The 22,833-nt window shown below is 42.8% G+C and overlaps 1 protein-coding gene across 1 annotated transcript; it reads left to right on the top strand.

Moving 5' to 3' along the window:
- The first annotated feature begins 20,379 nt into the window (after positions 1-20,379).
- Positions 20,380-22,359, top strand: LOC145405544 (uncharacterized). The gene is made up of 2 exons (XM_080276883.1): positions 20,380-20,404; positions 21,275-22,359. The coding sequence occupies exons 1-2, from the start codon at positions 20,380-20,382 to the stop codon at positions 22,357-22,359; spliced, it is 1,110 nt and encodes a 369-aa protein (XP_080133009.1).
- The last annotated feature ends 474 nt before the right edge of the window (positions 22,360-22,833 follow it).

The following is a 22,833-nucleotide window of genomic DNA, read 5'->3' as shown; positions in this document are numbered from 1 at the left end:
AAAGAGAGATTGTCCAGGTGCATGATGGTGTGAAAGTGGATGTGTGTGGATTAACTGAAACTAAATGGAGAGGTGAGAATTTGAGAGAATATGAGTTTGGATGGGGTATATGCATGGGAGTAGGTGACAATGAGAGGGCAAATGAAGGAGTGTGTATTATTGTGAGTAACAGATCGTAGGAGAATATAAGACGGTATGAATCAGTTGGATCAAGGATTGTGTGGGGAAGATTGAAAATTGGACTACAAATGTGGGCGATTGTGTGCTTGCATGTGCCAATGCAAGATCATGCAAGCAGAGTGAGAGAAGAGTTCTGGACAAATGTGGAAGCATGCATGGAAAAGTCTGAAAGGAGTGAGAGAGTGTTTTTGATTGGAGATATGAATGGAAAAGTAGGGAATGTGATGGTGGATGGAGTAGTTGGTGAGTGGGATGTGCCTGCAGAGATGGATGAGAATGGCAGTGCTTTAGTGGATATTTGTTCCAGGAGGGGGTTGGTGATAGCTAATACCCTCTTCAGGCACAAACTGACCCATAGGTATATGTGGCGAGTGATGAGAAGGGTGGGTGATGAACTGAATGAATGGAAGGCAATGATTGACTATGTGTGTGTGGATGAAAGGATGAGAAGGCGTGTAATGGATGCAAGAGTATACGGAGGTTGGGGGATTAGACTTTCTGACCACCACTTGGTGGTGGTCGCAATCGAAGTCCAAATGAAATGGAGAAATAGAAGAAGGGAAGGACAGGAGGAATTAGTTCATACAAGGAGGGAAAAAAGGCAGAATATAAGAGGGAATTGGAGGAGCAATTGGGTAAATATGGATTGGAGCAGGTGGGGTACGTGCAAGGTGCGTGCACGATATTCACAGAAGAAATCTGTGCAGCACGTGAGGTGGTGTGTGGGGTGAAGAGAAGACGAAAAGGGGTGCAGGGAAGAGCATGGTGGAAAGAAGAAGTGAGAGAGGCTGTGGCACAAAAGAAGAAAGCATATAGTGAGTGGATGAGAAACGGGCGTGGAAGAAGTTGAGAGATGGAAAAGAGAGTTATATGTAGAGAGGAAAAGAGGGGTGAAAAGATTAGTAAGAGAGAAAAGAAGAGAGTGGATGAGGAATTTGGAAGGAACTTGAGTATAAAGTGGAGGGAATGTAAGAAAATGTTCTGGAAAGAGGTAAAGAGAGTTAGGCAGGGTGCAAAAGAAGTTAGTTGGGGAGTTAAAGGTGAAAAATGGTAAATTACTAGTGGAGAAAGGAAAAAAAGTGAGCAGATGGAGAGAGCACTTTAAGGAATTGTTGAACACAGAGAATGAAAGTAGTGCAAGTATAAGTGGCTGGAGAATGACTGGGAGAAGGAGGGATGTGAGAAGAGAGGAAGAAATCAGTAGGATGGAAGTTGTGGAAGCAGTGACGAAAGTTAGAATGGGGAAATCCCCAGGAATTGATGGAGCGTGTGGTGAAATGCTGAATGGTAGGGGAAAGATATTAGTAGAATGAATGTGGAAGATGTGCAGATTGACCTGGGAGAACGGTAGAGTCCCGGAGGATTGGCAGTTCGTTTCGTTTCGTTTTCGTTCATTTCGTTTTTAAAGGCTCCAACATGCTTGCATGTGTCGGCCTTGGTCACCTAATGGCGGCTTTCCACGCTGCACAATCCATTGCAGCCTCCCTGTTCAGTCCCTTAACCCTAAGGTCACACTTAATGACCTCGTCCCATGTCTTTCTCTGTCTACCCCTCAAAACCCCACCCCCAATATTAACACTTCTCACCTTCCTCACCCAACTATCATCCCCCATCCTCTCCACATGTCCAAACCACCTCAATCTACCTCTCCTCATCACAACACCAGTACACTCCAGTCCCATCCTACCTCTCAACTCTTCCATTGTAAACCCAGCCCCTCCAGGCCTTGGACGCAGGGACGCACTGCACATCCACCTAATCATTGTCATTTCTGTACGTCTGAGCCAGCGAATGTCTTCCTCCTTCACTGCCCAGGTCTCACTGCCATACAGCATTACACTCCTAACACATGCTGCATACAAAGACCCCTTAGCACGTAGGGAGAGTCCTCTCAATGTCAGGAGAGGCAAGACCTCCCTGAACTTCTTCCAACCACTTCTAACCCTAGCCACAGAGCTAGCTCCAGCCCCACCTCCAGCACACAACATGTCTCCCAAATAACAAAACTCTTCCACACACTCAAGAGATTCACCAGCAAGTTCAATCCTTTCACGTCTGATGATCTCCACCTGCTCACCCCGGCACGCCGTACACATAAAATCAGCAATATCTCGCAGTCTACCTCTGATACCACTACATCTCTTATGCACCCATTTATCACACACACCGCACAAGATGGAATTACTTCCCACGCCCTTGTGGCAAACTGCATGTGACCACTCTCCCTCGTCTTTGATAGTACCGCCACCAGCCCTAGATATCATCACTTTTGTTTTATCTGCATTTACCCTTAAACCCTTTTGCCCCATACCATCTCTCCACTTCCTAAACCTTTCCTCCGCCTCCCTTTCATTCTCTGCAATCAACACCAAATCATCAACATGCAACAACTCCCATGGGAGTCCGTTTCTAAAGTCACGTGAAATGGCTTCAAGCACCATGATAAACAACATGGGACTCAAGACTGACCCCTGATGCACACCAACATTCACGGAAAACTCATCACTCAAATCTCCATTCACTCTCACCTGGGTGTGAGTACCCACATACATGGCCATAACCACCCTAACCAGCCACTCCTCCAAGCCAAGCTTTCTCATTGCCCACTTCACCTCTCTAGGGACTCTGTCAAAGGCCTTTTCCAAATCAACAAAAACAAAATAAAGATCCCTTCTCCTACCAGTTAGGTATAATTATTCCCCTGTACAAAGGAAAAGAGGAAAAAGAAGTATGTGCTAATCATAGGGGCATATGTCTTCTTAGTGTAATAGGAAAAATATATGGTATGATACTTATTGACAGAGTTAGGAAAATAACAGAGGAATTAGTTGGAGAAGAACAGAGAGGATTTAGGAAGGGAAGAGGTTGTGTAGATCAGATATTCATTCTTAGATCTTAAGTGGAAAAGTTTCTGGAGAAGGGAAAGTTGTATGCGGCCTTCATGGATTTGGAGTGGATAGACAAGAATTGTGGAAAGTATTAAGAATATATGGAGTACTGTAGATGGGAAGTTGTTGAAGGCTGTGAAGAGTATGTACAAGGGTGTTAAGGCTGTAGTGCGTGTGGATAGTGAAATGAGTGAATTTTTCTATTTGAAAGTTGGATTGAAACAAGGATGTGTCATGTCCCTATGGTTGTTCAGTTTGTATATGGATGTGGTTATAAAAGAGATACAAGGTAGGGCAGTGGATGTTGGAGTGGCCCTAGTGAGAGAGGGCAGTGTTTGGAAACTCCCTGTACTGTTGTTTGCAGATGATACAGTGTTGTTAAGTGAAGACGAAGGGAAGCTGCAAGGCTTGGTGGATGAGTTTAGGAGAGTGTGTAAGAAACGGAATCTAAAGGTGAATGTAGGGAAGAGTAAAGTTATGATCGAGAGAGAAATGAAGGTAGTGAATGTACTTTGAGGTTGGATGGTGATGAAATGGAAAATGTGATTGCATATAAGTACTTGGGTAGTGTGATGAGTAAGGATGGAAGTTTAGGGGGTGAAGTGCTTGAAAAGGTACAACAGGGAAGAAAAGTTGCTTGTTCCTTGAAAGCAGTGATAAGAAACAGGGAAGTGAGCATGGAAGTGAAAAAGCTACTACTTGACTGTATTGTGATACCAACTCTAACATATGGAAGTGAAGCTTAGACCTTGTTGGAAGGACAGAAGTCAAGAGTGAGCGCAGTGGAAATGAGTTATTTGAGAGGAGCATGCGGAGTTACATGGAAAGTCAGACTGACAAATGAGGAAGTGAAGGAGCATTGTGATGTGGATGTGATAGGAAGCATTATGAGAAACACATTGAGGTGGTTTGGCCATGTGGAGAGAATGGAGGGTGAGAAACTGATGAGGAGAGTGTATGTGAGTGAGGTGGAGGGAGAGAGAGGGAGGTGGAGGCCAAGGATGAGATGGAGTGGAGAGGTATATCAGAGAGGGGTGTGTGAGCTGGGAGTAGGGCAATGAAATGGTGGGGGACAGGGCGACATGGAGGCGATTTGTTTGTGGCCATCCTTTATGGGATTAAGGCGTCTGGCAATAGATAAACAGATAGCTAGAAAAATATACTGAACTGGAGGGGCTATGTACGAGGTGCTATCCATAATTATCCGAACTAATGCTATATAAATGTAAAATCTCACCATATCTCCTAGTGGCCACCATCACCCTTGAAGTAGTTCCTTTGCGCATTGATACACCAGTCCCAGTGCTTCCTCCATTGCTGGAACGCAAACTGGAAGTCCTTTTTGACAAGAGTGTCAAGCACTGCCTGCTCTTCCTTCTGGATGTCCTCAATGGTATCAAAACAATGCCCTCTCAGCTTTATCTTCATTTCTGGGAACAGAAAAAAGTCACAGAGGGCCTGGACAAGAAGGTTTCATCTTCTGAGGTGAGTCCAAGAAGCTCAGTGCAGACATCAACGTGTTGCTGCATGTGGTCAGTCATCAGGAGCCTGGGGACAAATTTGGCTGTGGTGTGGCACTTGCCCAATTCTTCAGTGAGAATCCACTGACATGTCACAAAACCAGTTCCCACCTCCTCACCCATATTATCAATGCTCCGACGTCGATCCTCACAGATAAGCTTCTGAATTTTTGCAACATTCTGAGGAGTTGTGCCGATTGACGGCCTCCCTGTGTGGTTGTCATCGTCAACTGATGTTTGACCAGCCTTGAACCGTGCCTGCCACTGAAACACCTGTGTCCGACCAAAAGATTGCACACCAAACATTTGTTGAATCATGATCAGGGTCTGTTTTGCATTTTTCCTGAGATTTGTAGAAAATTTGATGCAAAGTCACTGTTCCTTTTTTATATCTGTCCGAAAATCGCCTGACGACACATGCACGAGAGCAAACAAATGAATATCACAAACCCTCACGTCTGCCTAGCTCCTTGCCACGTGGCATACTGACTCACAATGCATGTTAGTTCTGCCACCTAGAGATGCATCACGCTACTACAATCCGTTTAGGCGTCGTGATCCCTGTCCTGAAAATTTTGGATATCATCTCGTATGACTTTGAATCCAATGCAGTGACCATTTTTAACATCCTGTAAATTCTGATGTGATTTGATGGTGACAGAATGTAGAATGTCAGTCCTGTGATTCTAGAGGGTTTGGGTGGCGACAGAATGTAGAATAAGTCAGTGCAACAGCACTAGGCTGGTATTGGAATCATCCAGTGTACATTAGGAAACAAATGTGAGAGAAATCAGTAGCTTTCTGTTGTTTAGTGGTGCAGAGGTAGCACTAGGTGGAGTAACTTGGCACCCATATTCACCACACAAGGACTTGCCAGATGTGTGATACAGTCAGTGGATGTATTTTGTTGCTGATCAACCCCAGACTTTCTGGCCAAGCAGACCCATTAGCTGCAGACAAGCAACACTACAGGGTTGTCCCATGCAATGACATGATGTTCCTTTGTGGCTGACAGTGCCTAACCCAAGCAGTGTGTGGGGAATAGCTTGGTTTGGTGCCTGGATGACTGCCACATTTGCATCTCTCCACTCAGTTAATAGGAGCACCATAGCAGGCTCCACTTCACCCTATAGTTTAGTTATATTGTTACCAGCCAGAGTTGTAATGGTTTCATGTGTTATAGGAAAGTGTTAGGCTTGTCACTGAGCATAGAGCCACCTGATATGGAAAGGAGAGTCATAAATAATAAAAGAAAGGGAAGGGAGAGGCTAGATGAGATGGAGACAGACAGAAATAAAATGAGACGGGGGAAGGGAGAAGTTCAGCACTACCATACATCGTGAGTTGATGATGGTTTCCACCACCTATTACCTTCAGTCATTATTTAAATTATGTAATTACAATTACTGTGTGTACAGAGAGGTCCCGAAGATACGAGCAGTTAGGTTCCATTTGGCATTGTTGTTCAGTGGAGTCTCTTTTATCTGAAAATCATGGGGCTTTCAAAGTTTCGTTTAACTGATTTTTTTTTTGGATAAGAGATACTGTAATAATATCCAGGATACAAGGGAACAGTATTGTACTCACCTGTCACCCATTTCTGGTGACGTCTAGTCCACCACCACCACCAGCATCCCAAAAGCCACTCAACCATCACCAAAATACTTAATACACTTTAGTAACTAGGTTTAGGAAGTGGAGAGATGGTATGAGGCACAAGGGTTTAAGGGTATCTATCTATCTATCTATTGCCAGACGCCTCAATCCCGTTTGGGGTGGCCACAAACAAATCGCCTCCAAGTCGCCCTGTCCCCTGCCATTTCACTGCCCTGCTCCCAACTCACACCCCCCTCTCTCATATACATCTCCACCCCATCCCTCCATCTCATCCTCGGCCTTCCCCTCCCTCTTCCCCCCTCCACCTCGCTCACATACACTCTCTTCGTCAGTCTTTCACCCTCCATCCTCTCCACATGGCCAAACCACCTCAGTGTGTTCCTCATAACGCTTCCTATCACATCCACATCCACACCACAATGCTCCTTTATATCCTCATTCGTCAGCCTGTCTCTCCATGTGACTCCACAGGCTCCTCTTAAATAACTCATTTCCACTGCTCTCACTCTTGACTTGTGTCCTTCCAACAACGTCCAAGCTTCACTTCCATATGTTTGAGTTTTTGTGTGTGTGTGTGTGTGTGTGTGTGTGTGTGTGTGTGTGTGTGTGTCCGACTCTGGGCATAGGCTTCACAGCCTGCTATCAAGGCCCAGCAGTCCTCCTACATACCATACACCTCTACATGCCACCACTTCGGCGCTAACACCCACCGTGGTATCACAATACTGTCATGTAGTAACTTTTTCACTTCCATGCTCACTTCCCTGTTTCTTATCACTGCTTTCAAAGAACCAGCAACCTTTCTTCCCTGCTGTACCCTTTCACGCACTTCACCCTCCAAACCTCCATCCTTACTCATCACACTACCCAAGTACTTAAACGTACTCACATTTTCCAATTCCTCACCATCCAGCCTCGCTGTACATTCACTGACTTCACCTCTCTCAAAGACCATCACTTTACTCTTCCCTACATTCACCTTTAGATTCAGTTTCTTACACACTCTCCCAAACTCATCTACCAAGCCTTGCAGCTTCCCTTCGTCTTCACTCAAGAACACAGTATCATCTGCAAACAACAGTACAGGGAGTTTCCAAACACTATCCTCTCTCACCAGGGCCACTCCAACATCCACTGCCCTACCTTGTACCTCTTTTATTACCCCATCCATGTAAAGATTGAACAACCATGAAGACATGACACATCCCTGTTTCAACCCAACTTTCAAAGAGAAAAATTCACTTAGTTCACCATCCACACGCACTGCAGCCTTCGCACCATCGTACATATTCTTCACAGCATTCAACAACTTCCCATCTACTCCATATATTCTTAACACTTTCCACAATCCTTGTCTATCCACCCTGTCATATGCTTTCTCCAAATCCATGAAAGCCGCATACAACTTCTTTCCCTTCTCTAGAAACTTTTCCACTAAAGATCTAAGAATGAATATCTGATCTACACAACCTCTTCCCTTCCTAAAGCCTCCCTGTTCTTCTCCAACTCATTTCTCTGTTCTTTCTCTAACTCTGTCAATAAGTATCCTACCATACACTTTTCCTATTATACTAAGACAAATGCCCCTATGATTACCACACACTTCTTTTTCCCCTTTTCCTTTGTACAAGGGAATAATTATACCTGACTTCCAGTCCTCCAGGACTCTACCTTCCTCCCAGGCCAATCTGCAGATCTTCCACATCCATTCTACTACTATCTCTCCCCCATGCTTCAGCATTTCACCACACACTCCATCAATTCCTGGGGCTTTCCCTGATTTAACTTTCTTCATTGTTTTCACAACTTCTATCCTACTGATTTCTTCCTGTCTTCTCACCTCCCTCCTTCTCCCAGCCATTCCCCAGCCACTTATACTCGCATTACTTCCATCCTCTGTGTTCAACAATTCCTTAAAGTGTTCTCTCCATCTGCTCACTTTTTCTCCCTTCTCCACTAGTAATCTACCATTTTTATCTTTCACTCCCCTGCTAACTTCACTTCCACCCTGTCTTACTCTTTTCACCTCTTTCCAGAACATTTTCTTACAGTCCCTCCACTTTCCACTCAGATTCCTTCCAAATTCCTCATCCACTCTCTTCTTACTCTCTCTTACTAATCTTTTCACCTCTCTCTTTCTTTCTACATATAACTCTCTCTTCCGCCTCTCAACTTCTTCCACGCCCCTATTTCTCATCCATTCATTGTATGCTTTCTTCTTTTGTGCCACAGCCTGTCTCACTTCTTCAGTCCACCACGCTGTTCCTTGCACCCCCCTCCGTCTTCTCTTCCTTCCACACACCACATCATATGCTGCACATATTTCTTCTGTAAATATCCTACACACACCTTCCACGTCTCCCATCTGCTCCAATTCATATTTGCCCAATCGTTCCTCCACTTCTCTCTTATACTCTGCCTTTTTCTCATCCTCTTGTAGCCTTTCCACTCTCCTTGCAACTACTCCTTCCTCTCGTCTTTCCCTTCTTCTATTCCTCCATCTTACTTGAATTCTAATTCTGGCCACCACCAAGTAGTGGTCAGAAAGTCCACTTCCCCAACCTCTATGAGTTCTTGCATCCATTACACATCTTCGCATCCTTTCATCCACACACACATAATCAATCATTGCCTTCCTTTTATTCAGTTCACCACCCACCCTTCTCATCACTCGCCATGTATACCTGTGGATCATTTTATGCCTGAAGAGGGTATTGGCTATCATCAACCCCCTCCCAGCACAAATGTCCACTAACGCACTCCCATTCTCATCTATCTCAGCAGGCACACCCCACTCACCAACTATTCCATCCACCTTCACATTCCCAACTTTCCACTCATTTAAGGGTAAATGCAGATAAAGCAAAAGTGATGATATCTAGGGTTGGTGGCGGTACTGTCAAAGACGAGGGAGAGTGGCCATGTGCAGTTTGTCACAAGGGCGTGGAAAGTAATTCCATCTTGTGCAGTGTGTGTGATAAATGGGTGCATAAGAGATGTAGTGGTATCAGAGGTAGACTGCGAGATAATGCTGATTTTATGTGTACGGCGTGTCGGGGTGAGCAGGTGGAGATTGTCAGACGTGAAAGGATTGAACTTGCTGGTGAATCTCTTGAGTGTGTGGAAGAGTTTTTTTATTTGGGAGACATGTTGTGTGCTGGAGGTGGGGCTGGAGCTAGCTCTGTGGGTAGGGTGAGAAGTGGTTGGAAGAAGTTCAGGGAGGTCTTGCCTCTCCTGACATTGAGAGGACTTTCCCTACATGCTAAGGGGTCTTTGCAGCATGTGTTAGGAGTGTAATGCTGTATGGTAGTGAGACCTGGGCAGTGAAGGAGGAAGATATTCGCCGGCTCAGACGTACAGAAATGACAGTGATTAGGTGGATGTGCAGTGCGTCCCTGCGTCCAAGGCCTGGAGGGGCTGGGTTTACGATGGAAGAGTTGAGAGGTAGAATGGGACTGGAGTGTATTGGTGTTGTGATGAGGAGAGGTAGATTGAGATGGTTTGGACATGTGGAGAGGATGGGGGATGATAATTGGGTGAGGAAGGTGAGAAGTGTTAATATTGGGGGTGGGGTTTTGAGGGGTAGACCGAGAAAGACATGGGACGAGGTCATTAAATGTGACCTCAGGGTTAAGGGACTGAACAGGGAGGCTGCAATAGATCGTGCCGTGGAGAGCCGCCATTAGGTGACCAAGGCCGACACATGCAAGCATGTTGGAGCCTTTAAAAACAAAAAACGAAAAACGTATGTAACTTCACATTTGTAACTGTAATAGAAACTGTCAACTTAAAGAAATCTTCACTCAAATAAACTTAAATAAATAAACCTTTACCAAAACAATTATGTACACTCAATCCTTGTAAATCGCGGCAGTTTGGGTCTGGACACTGCCGTGATTTACGAATTCTGTGTGAATTATGAATAATAACTCTTATGTGAAAAATTAATTTGGGTCAGGACTTTGGCCAGTCTGCCCCCACAGCACCCGACCTACACCTATCTAGGCACCATCAAACACAAACATATAAATTTAGGAATATTCAGTGCATGTATTAAATAGAAATATGCAGTGTTAGGGGATCTCACCTTAATCCTATGATGAAATTGCTTAAGTGAATGAAGTGGGGTGGTGTTGGGAAGAACTTAGAACCTCTCAGCATGAGGTGGGGGTGCTCCTTCATGCTGTTCTCCCGTCTCCAGCTCCTCTGCCTCCCTCAGGAAGCCCTCAAAGTCTGCCTCAGAGATGACTGATGCTATGTCATCCACGTCCTCAGTGAATGAAGGGCCAGGCTGTGGTTCAGGCTCAGCTTCTGCCCTTACCCGGGCAAAATAGTGGGCGAAGAGTTCCTGATGTCTCTCATTAACTCTGCAATTATGCAAGTCCTTGTAAAAATGCACAGCTTTTTCTAGGTAACGAATACACTCACTACACCTTTCCTCATCACGTTCAGTGGATTTCACAATCTCTTTGGCCAAGTCTACGTAAACAAGCAAAGCACTGAGCTCCTTCATAGAAGGCCCGCCACGTTCCTGCACATTCACTTCACTTGCTTGATGGTTGGTCTGCTCCAAATGTTGACTGTACGACAACGGCGGCATCTTCTTGACGCCATACTGCTTAGAGCGCTTCATCGGGGGGTCGGGAGGGGCCATGCCAGGTAGGAGGTGGGGGGAAGTTGCACTGAAAAGGCAGGTAGCTCTCGTACTCCACGACGATGGTCTGTAGTGTGCGGACTGGCGGGACAAGAATAACAACAACATGGCGTCATTAGTATGCACACTTGCCACCAGGGACGCACGGTGATTGGGTGTTGGGTCACAATTTTCAGTTCGAATGCTGCGGTTTACGGTTCTTCTCGGAAAAGGCCCACTTGGGTGCCTAGGTCCGCGATTTTCATGACTTAACAGTGATTTAAGGTTGCCGCTGTCTGACGGCCACTTAACCGTGATTTACGAATCTGTGCTTTATGAACACGCGATTAACAAGGATTGAGTGTAATTCACTGTAAGCAATTCGGACAATTAAGTCTTAAACCTAATTTTTTTTCATATTTTCTGTTTCCTTATTCAGTCATTTCCACATCATCTCCCACATCATCCAAATCTTCTGAGGTGGTGGATGCAGGTGAGGGAGTGAGCAATTCACAAGCAGGGGACGTGCTGGGTGGTGGTGGGGTGGGCCTGATGGGAGACAGAGTCAGGGATTCCTGTGTTGGTGTAGGCTCTGGTGTTGGTGAAGATGTCCTCTGTGTGGAACTTAAGAATTCGTTGTCTGAAGAGAGGCCCGTGAACGAGAAGTGAGCATCAGTTGAAGTGGTAGCTGCTATCCTCCCTCTTGAAAAAATTCCCAATGTCTGACAAACGAATAGCCTACAACGACTGTTTTGAAACTTATCCTACCTGGAGTGCATTTGTAAAAGTTCCTGAGCTGAGTACGCTTCGTTTCTTTCCATGAATTTAATAAGTGCCTGGAAGTCCTGATCATCTTTCCATCCACACTTCTGTTCTTCCTGCTCATCTTCATCGTCGGATAATCTTTGTCGGTGTCTTTTTCATCAGGAGACAGTACAGCATTAATGAGTTGTTGGTCTGTATACACCTTCGCTGTTGGGGCGTCATTGTCAGCCTGCATCCACTGTGACACCTCCTCTGCATTCAACTGACGGAGTGGGTGGCATTTCAGTGCTTGAGCGATCACCTCATCGAAAGACAGACATTTTTCTGTGGAGCTGACCTCCTCCGGCAGCTAAGCTAACTATTTTATCTCAGGCTACATAGCCTTCCAAGCTTTCACTAGCATAGACTTTCCAGTTTTCTGCCATGCCACTGCAAGGTCAAATATGCACTCCTTGAGATTGTAGCTTTTCTGGAAGTCCAGTATACTGCCACCTGTGAAGTTCACAAACTTGTGAGTGAAAATGGATTTGTAGTTTTTCTTGACTGCCTGGATGATGCCTTGATCTTGTGGCTGGATGACTGAGGTAATGTTGGGTGGGAGTAAATTGCCATGATGTTGCCATTAACTAACTATTTGGCATCAGGGTGGGCATGGCAGTTGTCTAAAATGAGCAGAACTTTTGAATCCTCAGGCTTACTTATCTCTCATAAATGCTGCTTCATAGAAGGCACAAACTTATAGTGAAACAAAGAATAGAACAGCGGCCGGTTCATCCACCCACTTGAATGATTGTCGTAGTGTACAGGTAAGTGAATTAGACCCTTAAAAGCTCTTGGGGACTTGTACTTGCCGATCACTAACGGATTCACATTGTGTGTTTCAGTAGCATTAGAGCATAACAGTACAGTCACTCTGTCTTTATTTTTCTTGAAGCCTGCTGCTACTTTCTCCAAGGGTTCTGCCAAGGTGGAATCTGGCATCATATGGTAGTACAATGCCATCTCATCTACATTATAAACAAGCTCTGGTTCCACATCATGCTCAACAATGAGCTTATGAAATTTGTTGACAGTCTTCTGGTGCTTCCACATTGGCCGATTTTTTTTCTCCACACACATCTAGCTTCCTGATGCCATGTCTCTTCTTAAACTTTTGAAGCCATCAAGTTGAGAATTCACACGGTTCTTTCTGTTCCATTAGGTCATAGAATTCCTTAGCCTTCTCCATTATGAGTTGGCGAGTCACAACACATCCCTCGGCTTGTTTCATAAGGAACCATTTGTATAAAACTTCGTCCAGTTGTTGAAACTTTGCTTCCTTTAATGTATATCGCTTTCCACAGTCTGGGCAACCTGCAAGGTAACCACAAACTTGAGAAGTTGTTCTTTCTGTTTACATGTGTCATAGAGAGTGGTTGAGCCAACGTTGTACAGTGAGTTCTTGAAATACGAAAGGGATAGGGACAAAAAAAAACTTTTGTAATCCAAAATTTTGTATATCGGAATGATTTTCCCCATTGAAATATACATATAAAGGGGGGGATGTGTTCCAGGATCCCATTGGACCCCCCATTTAAACTTTACCCCTCCTATTTAGAAGTATGCAATACACATATAGAGTACTATACTATTGTACAGACATTAAAAAATAAAACATACAACTAGTTACTATAGTATTAGTACACTGTACAATTAAATATAGACCTGTGCTGTGGCTGGAGATTCGTGTCGTTGATATGGTGCTAAGTCACATGGTGTGACCCTACTAATTTCCAATTTCCTCTCCAGAGTCAGAATACAGTGTTCTTTCTTCTTGGCAGTTGGTTCCCCGGATGCTGAAGATGATGCAGGGCACTTGGGAGGCTTGGCGAAAGTACGAAAACAGGAAGAACAGCAAAAAACTGCTTAATGTACAGTGGAGCTGAGAGGAGAGGACGGACGTGACTTAACTTGGAAGCACGCGAAAATGTGTTTACCAGCGAGGATTTATTTCATTTTCTCACCGCAAGTGAGCGCGGTGCTGTGCAGCGCGCCCATTTTGAATTTTTTGTATTTCCTTGTATCGCATTTCGTACCATGGAGACAGATACTTTTGTATTGTGGAATTTGTCCTACTTTCATCGCTTTTGTACCATCGGTAATTCGTACTTCAAGTTTTCGTATTTCAAAGACTCACTTTGATTCATCAACACACTTCTGTTTACACCACATTCTGTCTTGTTAAGTAATCCCTCCACTTTCCGATCTAATAGAACCAAAGGCATGTCTGGAAAGTGGGCCCATCCGGATAGTGGGTCCCAGCCTCCTAAACATGTAGTTAAGGACCCTAACCCAGCCTAACTTTGAAAGCCACCTAAATAACTCCGTACCGGACATGCATAGCACCTATTTAAACCTATTTAAGACCTTATTCACACCAATAGTGGACATAAACCATGAAATAAATGAAAAGGAATCAGAGAATGAGGAATTAGAAGTGGTTATGGAAAACAGCAGTGTACTTGGTACTTACAGCATGTCTGTGGCCGCCTTCTCTAAGGCTTTGGCAGTGGTGAAATTGCCCTTGAAGCACGTACAGTAATCCAGTGTTGTGCTGCACTTACAGTAATTCTTTGCATTGTGAGTTATAATTGTGTAACACTGCACATTCTGCTCTTAATTGCACCACTCCAGTTTCAACCGCCAGTTTGCACTCCACAGTTAATTCTTTGCACTCTGAATTCTAATTTCTAAACATGCACAACACTGTAAATTCCCCTGTGGTCTAGTGGCGAGGTTTTGCAGTTTATTCACTGTTTATTCACAAAAACGAGCACAAGTGGCATCCATTGCGATAAGCATCCACTCGTGATGACAGGCGGTAACTGATGGTGAGGGAGTAGCGGGGTTGCTAGATCGAAACTCAGCCACATTACCAAACTCCTCAATTTTCATTACCAAATTCGTAAAGCAAGCATTTATTCTTCACTAATTATATTTACAAGTGGAATATTAATCACTCTCCTTATAATTAACAGCATGTTGATTATTTTCACGCTATGTAGGCTAGCAGATTAATCAGAGAGAGCAGACAATCCACCATCTCCATCCTGTGTATCCTCATACATGTGAAAAATTCATTTGGTAATGCATTATACTGATTCATTACCAAACGAGTTTTTCATTACCAAATTGGCCCACATTTGGTAGTGAAAAATACCAAATGGTAACCCTGACAGGGGAGTGGGGAGGGGGGAGCAAGGAAGGAGTGAAGGGGCCGTGGTGTAAACAGCTGTTCGGCACCGCGCGGCAATTTCAAATTACGGGTGGGAACAAATTTGGATTATTTTTGGACTTTTTTCTTTTTTTGACCATTTTTGGGTTCCGAAGGTTCAGGCCCACAATGTCCGATAAGTGGGGTGTCCGGAAAGTGGGCGTAGTACAGGGATTACTTTCTCTTTTCTGTTTCAGAGTAAGCACAACTCTTTTCCTCTTATTTCCACCAATTGGGTTAGCTTTAGGAGGAGCCTTCATGATAAATTTAACAAGATACGGTTCATAACTACACGAGACTGAGCAGGGCACAAGCAGTCAATGAATGGTGGGAACAGACTGAGGGGGCTGGCACAACCAATGCTCGCTCTAGTAACTAGCAGAGCAACCTTAAACTAACACTAGTGGCGCGAAACACGCACGCTTTGTTTGAATTTTCCGATAGATTTCAGATTTTTGCGGTTAATTAAAATGAGAATGGTATAGTAAAACTTATGGTTAATGGCATATTATGGTTAAAAGACTCGGATAAAAGAGACTCCACTGTAAAATGAATTCTTGTGTAACGAAACACGTAACTAATGGTAAAATATTGGTTGGGTTCAAGGACCCCATCAAAGGCAAGTTTTCAAGTTAATATATACGTTATCAAATGCAGCAAACATATCTGTATTGCCGACCTGTAGAGATAGCAACCTGAAAGAGCAAATAGTATGCAAATAACATGACTGCACATTAATTAAACATAAAACATGCATAACACTTATCTATAGGTGGTAATGTTGTGTTGGAGGTGGGAAGCTGGCAGTCGCCAGCTGAGCAGCCTTGCCAGATTCCCAAACCCACATTGTCGTACCCGGCACGTTAAAATTATTGATTCCCAAACCCACATTGTCGTACCCGGCACGTTAAAATTATTGCTTTTGATCATAATTATTGCACTCATAAACAAAGGCATTTCTTCACATAAATTGGTAATTACTGTGGAAATAATATATTTATATGTGGAGTGATTAATTAACATTACTGAATCATTTTAACTCTTAAGTACCTACCAGATTATAATACTGGTTATCATAAGAGTTACTAAATCCTACTGTTGTACTAGTCTTACATTATACCTGTTAATTTTGCAATCCCCGATTTATTTTTCAGATTATGAAATTATGAAAGTTATCACATTATCGCATGCATGCTATCACATATTGCAAAGTGTGCCAAAATATCGCCTTTTGCGAAAACTATCACACATCTGGCAGTGCTGCAGCTGAACAGTCCTGCTATTACTATCCGAGGTTGGGAGAAAATGGCGGTGACTGCATTTGCTGGGATGACTGAGTTAGAATCCTCCCACCTCACCCTAGACTGAATGTCCTATCATTGGATTTTTGAGATCGTATAACGAAAATAGTCCTTAATTTACCCAGGTCGTATCATCAGTTTCTCGAATATTGAGTGGTCGTATAACGGGACCCACCTGTATATTTTAGGAATACTTAACATTTAAGCTTTACTGGTTTTGGTATTTCCTCAGGAAGTACACATTAACTTGTTAATTCCAGGCCAATGACTTCTAAAAGTATTACATAGTTGCATTGATGTAACATTAAGTACTTGTCCACTAGATAGTCTACTGTTGTGAATGTAATGAAGTGATATGTGATTCAGGTGTGTGGTGAGAGAACAACTGGACATGCACAAGGCAGCTTGCAGTCAGTTCATCAGAGGAGCTAATATGAACTCTGCAGACCCCAGCTAAAAGGTAATGATTGAGCCAGGACTCAAATCTTTATGTTGATGTATCTGGCTCTGCCTTTAACCCACCCCATCCCGACCACTTTTCCACCACTGACTCCCCCCAATCCCGACCATTTTTGGAAAATTTTTGTTTGGCTCAAACCTCCACTTTTGGTGAGAAACATCGAAAATTCATAGAGAAATCGCTCACCTGAGGTTTAAGATACTCGATACAGGTAGGAGTACCTCCTTACCTTACTGGGTTTTCTAACAGGCTGGCACCAAAGAAAACGAGTTTTATGGGAGGATAACTATTTCACACCATTCATAAACGGTATTTATTTATTTACTTGGTACGAATTTATATGTAGAATAGAGTATATTGGTTTTCAAGCAGTAATATAGGCATTATAAGCATTGTTTCACTCACTAACTCATCACCATACCTGACCTTTTTTTGCCACATTACCTGATCATCATTTCTGACTGTTTCTTCCTTTAACCCCTAAAACGCGGATCGTCGCGTTTGCGACGCTCGGCCATAAGGGCAGGATGGCGGGTCGTCGCGTTTGCGATTTTAGTAAATTTTGAATAACCACGGGCAAGCAGGCTCCAGCTGGTATTGTCTATCAGTACCACCACCCTCTAGCCACAACTAGCATACTTTACCTTTGTACTACTGACCTCAGTTGTTGCCAAATATCGCGTTTTCCCCCCGTACCCCCCCCCACCACGGCCCGGCCAGCCTGGCTGTGATACATGGCAGCGCTCTGAGCGCTCAGAACTGTAAATCTGCGATCTCCTCTCACAAGCAGTTTATGCTACTAGGAAATGCTTGTTTCCCCAGTTGTAACACTAGCTTTTTTTCTCAGGGTTTGCCTCTGTTTAGCGTCAGTTTACTGCAGGCTTTCAAAGTGAGATTATGGCGAGTTCTAGCTCTTCCCAGTCAGTGCAAGCGGCCGACAGGAACGAGAATAAAGTGGCGGACGTAAGGCAGAATAAAAAGCGCGCTGTGGTGATCTTTTGGGAAGTAATATGATTGAAAATAATGTAGTATACATGTTTTTAGCTGTGAAAATGGAAATGTTTGTTGAGTGACGGGAAGACCGCGGCCACAGTGCATGTTGGCCGTACGCTCCGTTGATTTTAGCCTTATTTTCAGTGCTTATTGTACATATACGGATTCCTAACTACCTTTACGTTGTAGTATAAAGTTTACTGTGACAGAATGGGGCTGTGGTAGAGGGGAAACCGGGTTGCTGGAGGTGTGAAAGTGAAAATTTGGTTACCCAACTTTGCAAGTCTCCACAAGTCCTTGGGTAGTCCACGAAGGCTCAACACCTGTCTCTGGAGAAAGCTGAATGTAAGTACTATCTGCCATACCAAGTAGAATGTTCTAGGGTTAATCTCTGATTTTTGGTGAATATTTTCCTACAGGTACTCAGACCGCGATACAACCCCGCCACTCGGGGGGGATCGACTGTAAACACCCGCGTTTTAGGGGTTAATGCTATGTAAAGTTTGTCCTCCACATTGTCATTGATTGGGGAATCACTTTGGCCCTGAATTTCGTACTGTGGCATGACATGGCTTTACTGGCCAGGTCACTGATAACAAATGAATTGCTGAGACAATGGCGTGCAGGAGGGGGGGGGAGGTCATGCTGGGTAAGGCATTGTCCCTGCCTGGCATCTTGTAGAGGAAGGTGTCACGTGTATACTTACCAAAAATCATTTGCGAAAATTGAAAATTGTTCAAATTAGGGACCTTGCAATTGATTCGCGTTTATGTACGTCGACGGGATTGGGAGTGACAAAACGTGTGGACGTTAAAGAACGTCGACGGGACGCCACGGGTTAAAAAGTGTTGTACTGTAAGGTATTGTTTTGCATGGCTAACATATTCCCAGGTTATACCATGCAGTGTGCAAATGCAATCTGCATTGGGGGGGGGGGAAATCCTCCTGTTCTGGTATTTGGGAAAAATGAATCAATTAAAAAAAAAAAAAAACTCCTGTTTTGGTATTGGGGAAAAATGAATCAGATATTTTCCCATAGGTCCCTGTTTTGGCTCATTAAATTTTTTTTTTATTATCTTCAGTACAGGAGTGATTCCAGTATACTATGGCTTACTGTCAAACTGTGCCACCATTGATGTTATCCATGTCTCAGATGCACAAATAAGGTGACAGGAAATTCAGAATACATTCCAAAAGTAATACTGTATAGCAGTTACTTGATGATTACTCATGGAAGGAACATCATATTTTCAGTGTTAAAGATGTTTGGATCATGAATTTCACAGTAAAGTGATATTAAATGTTAAATAAATTGTATTTTTTGTTTATAACAGTTCATGTTGTACACAGAGATTTGCAAACAAGCCCTTAGTAATACAAAGACACAGCATGTTTTCTTAACTGTTTTATAAACATTTCCATATGTTTTTTATTGCTGTGCAAATTGAATAACCATAAAAATGAATCTGAACTTTTTTTTTTTTTTCTTCCAGATAGTATAAATGAGCTCCATGCAAAATTAGGGTTCACTAGACAGTTATTAACTTCATGGAGGTGCTTGTCTAATGGCACCTGTTCTTTCAGGTTCACAGCTGAAGTCAGAGCAGTGAAGCAGCCAAAAACAATGTTGTCATCAGGTGCTACCTGAGTAATGGATAATAAGGCTGCCTGAGTAATGGATAATAAGTACAAACAGTACTGTGGGCACGTGTTATGTTGTGTTAGCACATCCAACAAGAGGTACATCGGCCAACAACTTATGGGTTATCATCTATGTAGTGTCCTGGGGAAGATTTGTTTTTTCCCACAGAGGAGCTGATCTTGGATGATATACCTGGTGTAGTATCCTTTGCAGTATCTGTTGTTGCAGAAACAATAGGTAACAGCTATTGAAATAAGGAAGACGGTGGTAATATCAGTCTGAATTCACAGCTTGGCTCATCAGTAATGGCCTGTATGTTTAAAGTTACAGATCAGAAGCATTCACGTGTGTTAGCAAATTTAATCCTTCGGCTGTGTTAGGCGACTGTGATCACCCTACTAATTATTCTTTGTGATGCATCAGGCGACTTCAGTCCACAGTCAAAAAATCATTTCCATCCACACATCTGTTGTTTTGGTATCAATACAGTAAGTTTTGATTTCTTTTACGTGCCAACAAACAGTTCACGTGTCTAGTGTATACATACAAGTGAAAAACTTTGCTTGAAGTAAATAATCTCATCATTATAGCAAAATTAGAGAACAGCACAAATTAATTATTTTTGCATTTTTTCTCACAGAAAAGTACACTGTTCTCGAACAAAGACGGTTAGTTTTGATTTCTTTATGTGCCAACAAACAGTGTACATGTGTCTAGTGTAGATATACAAGTGGAAAACCTTGCTTGACAAATGATCTTGTCATTATTGCAAAATTACACAATAGCAAAAATTAATTATTTTTGCAATTTTTCTATTAGAGAATTATTATTATTATTTTTTTTCATATAGAGAGGTGCATTTTTTACCATTATCACACTAAAAAAATAAGAACTTCATGGTCATTTCCCAGTGGAAAAGTAACAACAAAGTTATAATTAGCACATTAATTTTTTAGGGACTCAGGCTGCTACCGGGGGAATGACTGAGAGATGATAGGTTGCGGCCAAAGGGTTGAAGTAATTATACTGTAGTCTGTGTTGAAATTTTATCCTTTTTTTGTATTTACAATTATTACTTAGTAATAGCGATAAATTTTTGACATTGTTCATTGTAATGGGAGTATCTTATGACTGAGCATTGGTACAGTGAAGGTAAGTCATCCTACTGGCGGTAGACAGTAAAATTAACACCAAGGTAGAGTAACTGAAGTATGGTGGAAGTTGAGAGAGGTGGAAGGAATTATATAATGGAGGTGGTAAAGGAAGAACCAAATGTAAAGTTAGAGTGTGAGGCGAGTGACAGAATATCGGAGGTGGTAAAGGAAGAACCAGATGTACAGTCAGAGTATGAGGTGGATGACAAAATATTGGAGGTGGTAAAAGAAGAACCAGATGTACAGTCAGAGTATGAGGTGGATGACAAAATATTGGAGGTGGTAAAAGAAGAACCAAATGTACAGTCAGAGTATGAGGTGGATGACAAAATATTGGAGGTGGTAAAAGAAGAACCAGATGTACAGTCAGAGTGTGAGGCGAATGGCAAAATAATGGAGGTGGTAAAGGAAGAACCGAATATACAGTCAAAGAGTGAGGTAGGTGACAAAATGTTCCTTAGTGATGATGAGATTGTCCTGGACACAGTGTCCTCAGCTGAAGTTAAGCACTTCAGGTATTTAGAGTGTGATAAAACATTTCCTTTTAAGAGCAGTCTTATCCAACATTCAGTTGTTCATTCAGGAATGAAGAATTTCAAGTGTGTTGTTCATTCAGGAGTGAAGAATTTCAATTGTGATGAATGTGGTAAACAATTTACAAAGAAGCGTGATCTCACCAAACACCTGTTGATTCATTCAGAAGTGAAGAATTTCAAGTGTAGTGAATGTGGTAAACTGTTTGCTAAGAAGGTTGGTCTCTCCCAGCACCTATTAATTCATTCAGGAGTAAAGAATTTCAAGTGTAATGAATGTGGTAAACAATTTGCACAACGGTACCAACTCAGTAGACACCTGTTAATTCATTCAGGAGTGAAGAATTACAAGTGTGATGAATGTGGCAAACAATTTGCACTGAAGAATGGTCTCACTCACCACCTGTTAATTCATTCAGGAGTAAAGAATTTAGAGTGTGATGAATGTGGCAAACGATTTGCACATAAGAGTGATCTCACAAGACACCTGTTCCATCATTTAGGAGTGAAGAATTTCAAGTGTGATGAATGTGGTAAACTGTTTGGTCAGAAAGTTGGTCTCACTCAACACCTATTAACTCATTCAGGAGTGAAGAATTTCAAGTGTGATGAATGTGGTAAACAGTTTGCACAGAAGGGTTATCTTGCCAAACACCTATTAATTCATTCAGGAGTGAAGAATTTCAAGTGTGATGCATGTGGTAGACTATTTGCACGTAAGTTCCATCTCACTGAACACCTATTACTTCATTCAGGAGTGAAGAATTTCAAGTGTGATGCATGTGGTAAACTATTTGCACGTAAGTTCCAACTCACTGAACACCTATTACTTCATTCAGGAGTGAAGAATTTCAAGTGTGATGAATGTGGTAAACTATTTGCACGTAAGTTCCAACTCACTGAACACCTATTACTTCATTCAGGAGTGAATAATTTCAAGTGTGATGCATGTGGTAAACTATTCGCACGTAAGTTCCAACTCACTGAACACCTATTACTTCATTCAGGAGTGAAGAATTTCAAGTGTGATGAATGTGGTAAACAATTTGGACGGAAGGTATATCTCACTAGACACCTGTTAATTCATTCAGGAGTGAAGAATTTCAAGTGTGATGAATGTGGTAAACAATTCGCACTTAAGTGTAATCTCAACAAACACCTGTCAATTCATTCAGGAGTGAAGAATTTCAAGTGTGATGAATGTGGTAAACAATTTGGACGGAAGGTATATCTCACTAGACACCTGTCAATTCATTCAGGAGTGAAGAATTGCAAGTGTGATGAATGTGGTAAACAGTTCGCACTGAAGGGTGATCTCACCAAACACCTGTCAATTCATTCAGGAGTGAAGAATTTCAGATGTGGTGAATGTGGTAAAAACAGTTTAGTAGGAAAAGTCATCTCACCAAACACCTATTGAATCATTGTAGAGGGAAGAGTTTCTAGTGTGCTGAATGTGGTAAATAGTTGAATCAGTTGATGTCATGCGACACCGTTTACTTCATTAACCCCTTAACCGCGGGGCGTCACTTTCGTGACGCTTGGGAGCAAGGGATCATACCGCGGGGCGTCGCTTTTGTGATTCTGTGTTATTTTGAATTCTCCCGGGCTTCCAAGTGGGGGCTTGTATCATCTATCGGTACTGCCAATGTCCAACACTAGTCAGCACTCCTAATCTCATCTGTACTCCCATCCATTGTTGACAATTTAGCCATTTCTCCCCGTTCTTGACTCCCCTCCCTACCCCCCCTCCATTACCCTATCCTCTCGCCTGCCCGGCCGTGCTACGCTAAGTAAATCTTCCCTGGAATTTTTCACTGATTTCATCCATTGAAATAAGCCCTATGTCCTATTCTTATACCAAATAATATATACAAGAAAGAAATAAGGTAAG

The sequence above is a fragment of the Coenobita brevimanus genome, chromosome 67 (genome assembly GCF_032717465.1).
Source record: "Coenobita brevimanus isolate Jiangsu-jjx chromosome 67, ASM3271746v2, whole genome shotgun sequence".
NCBI classification, from domain to species: domain Eukaryota; kingdom Metazoa; phylum Arthropoda; class Malacostraca; order Decapoda; family Coenobitidae; genus Coenobita; species Coenobita brevimanus.
This window is presented reverse-complemented; position numbering and strand designations above follow the sequence as displayed.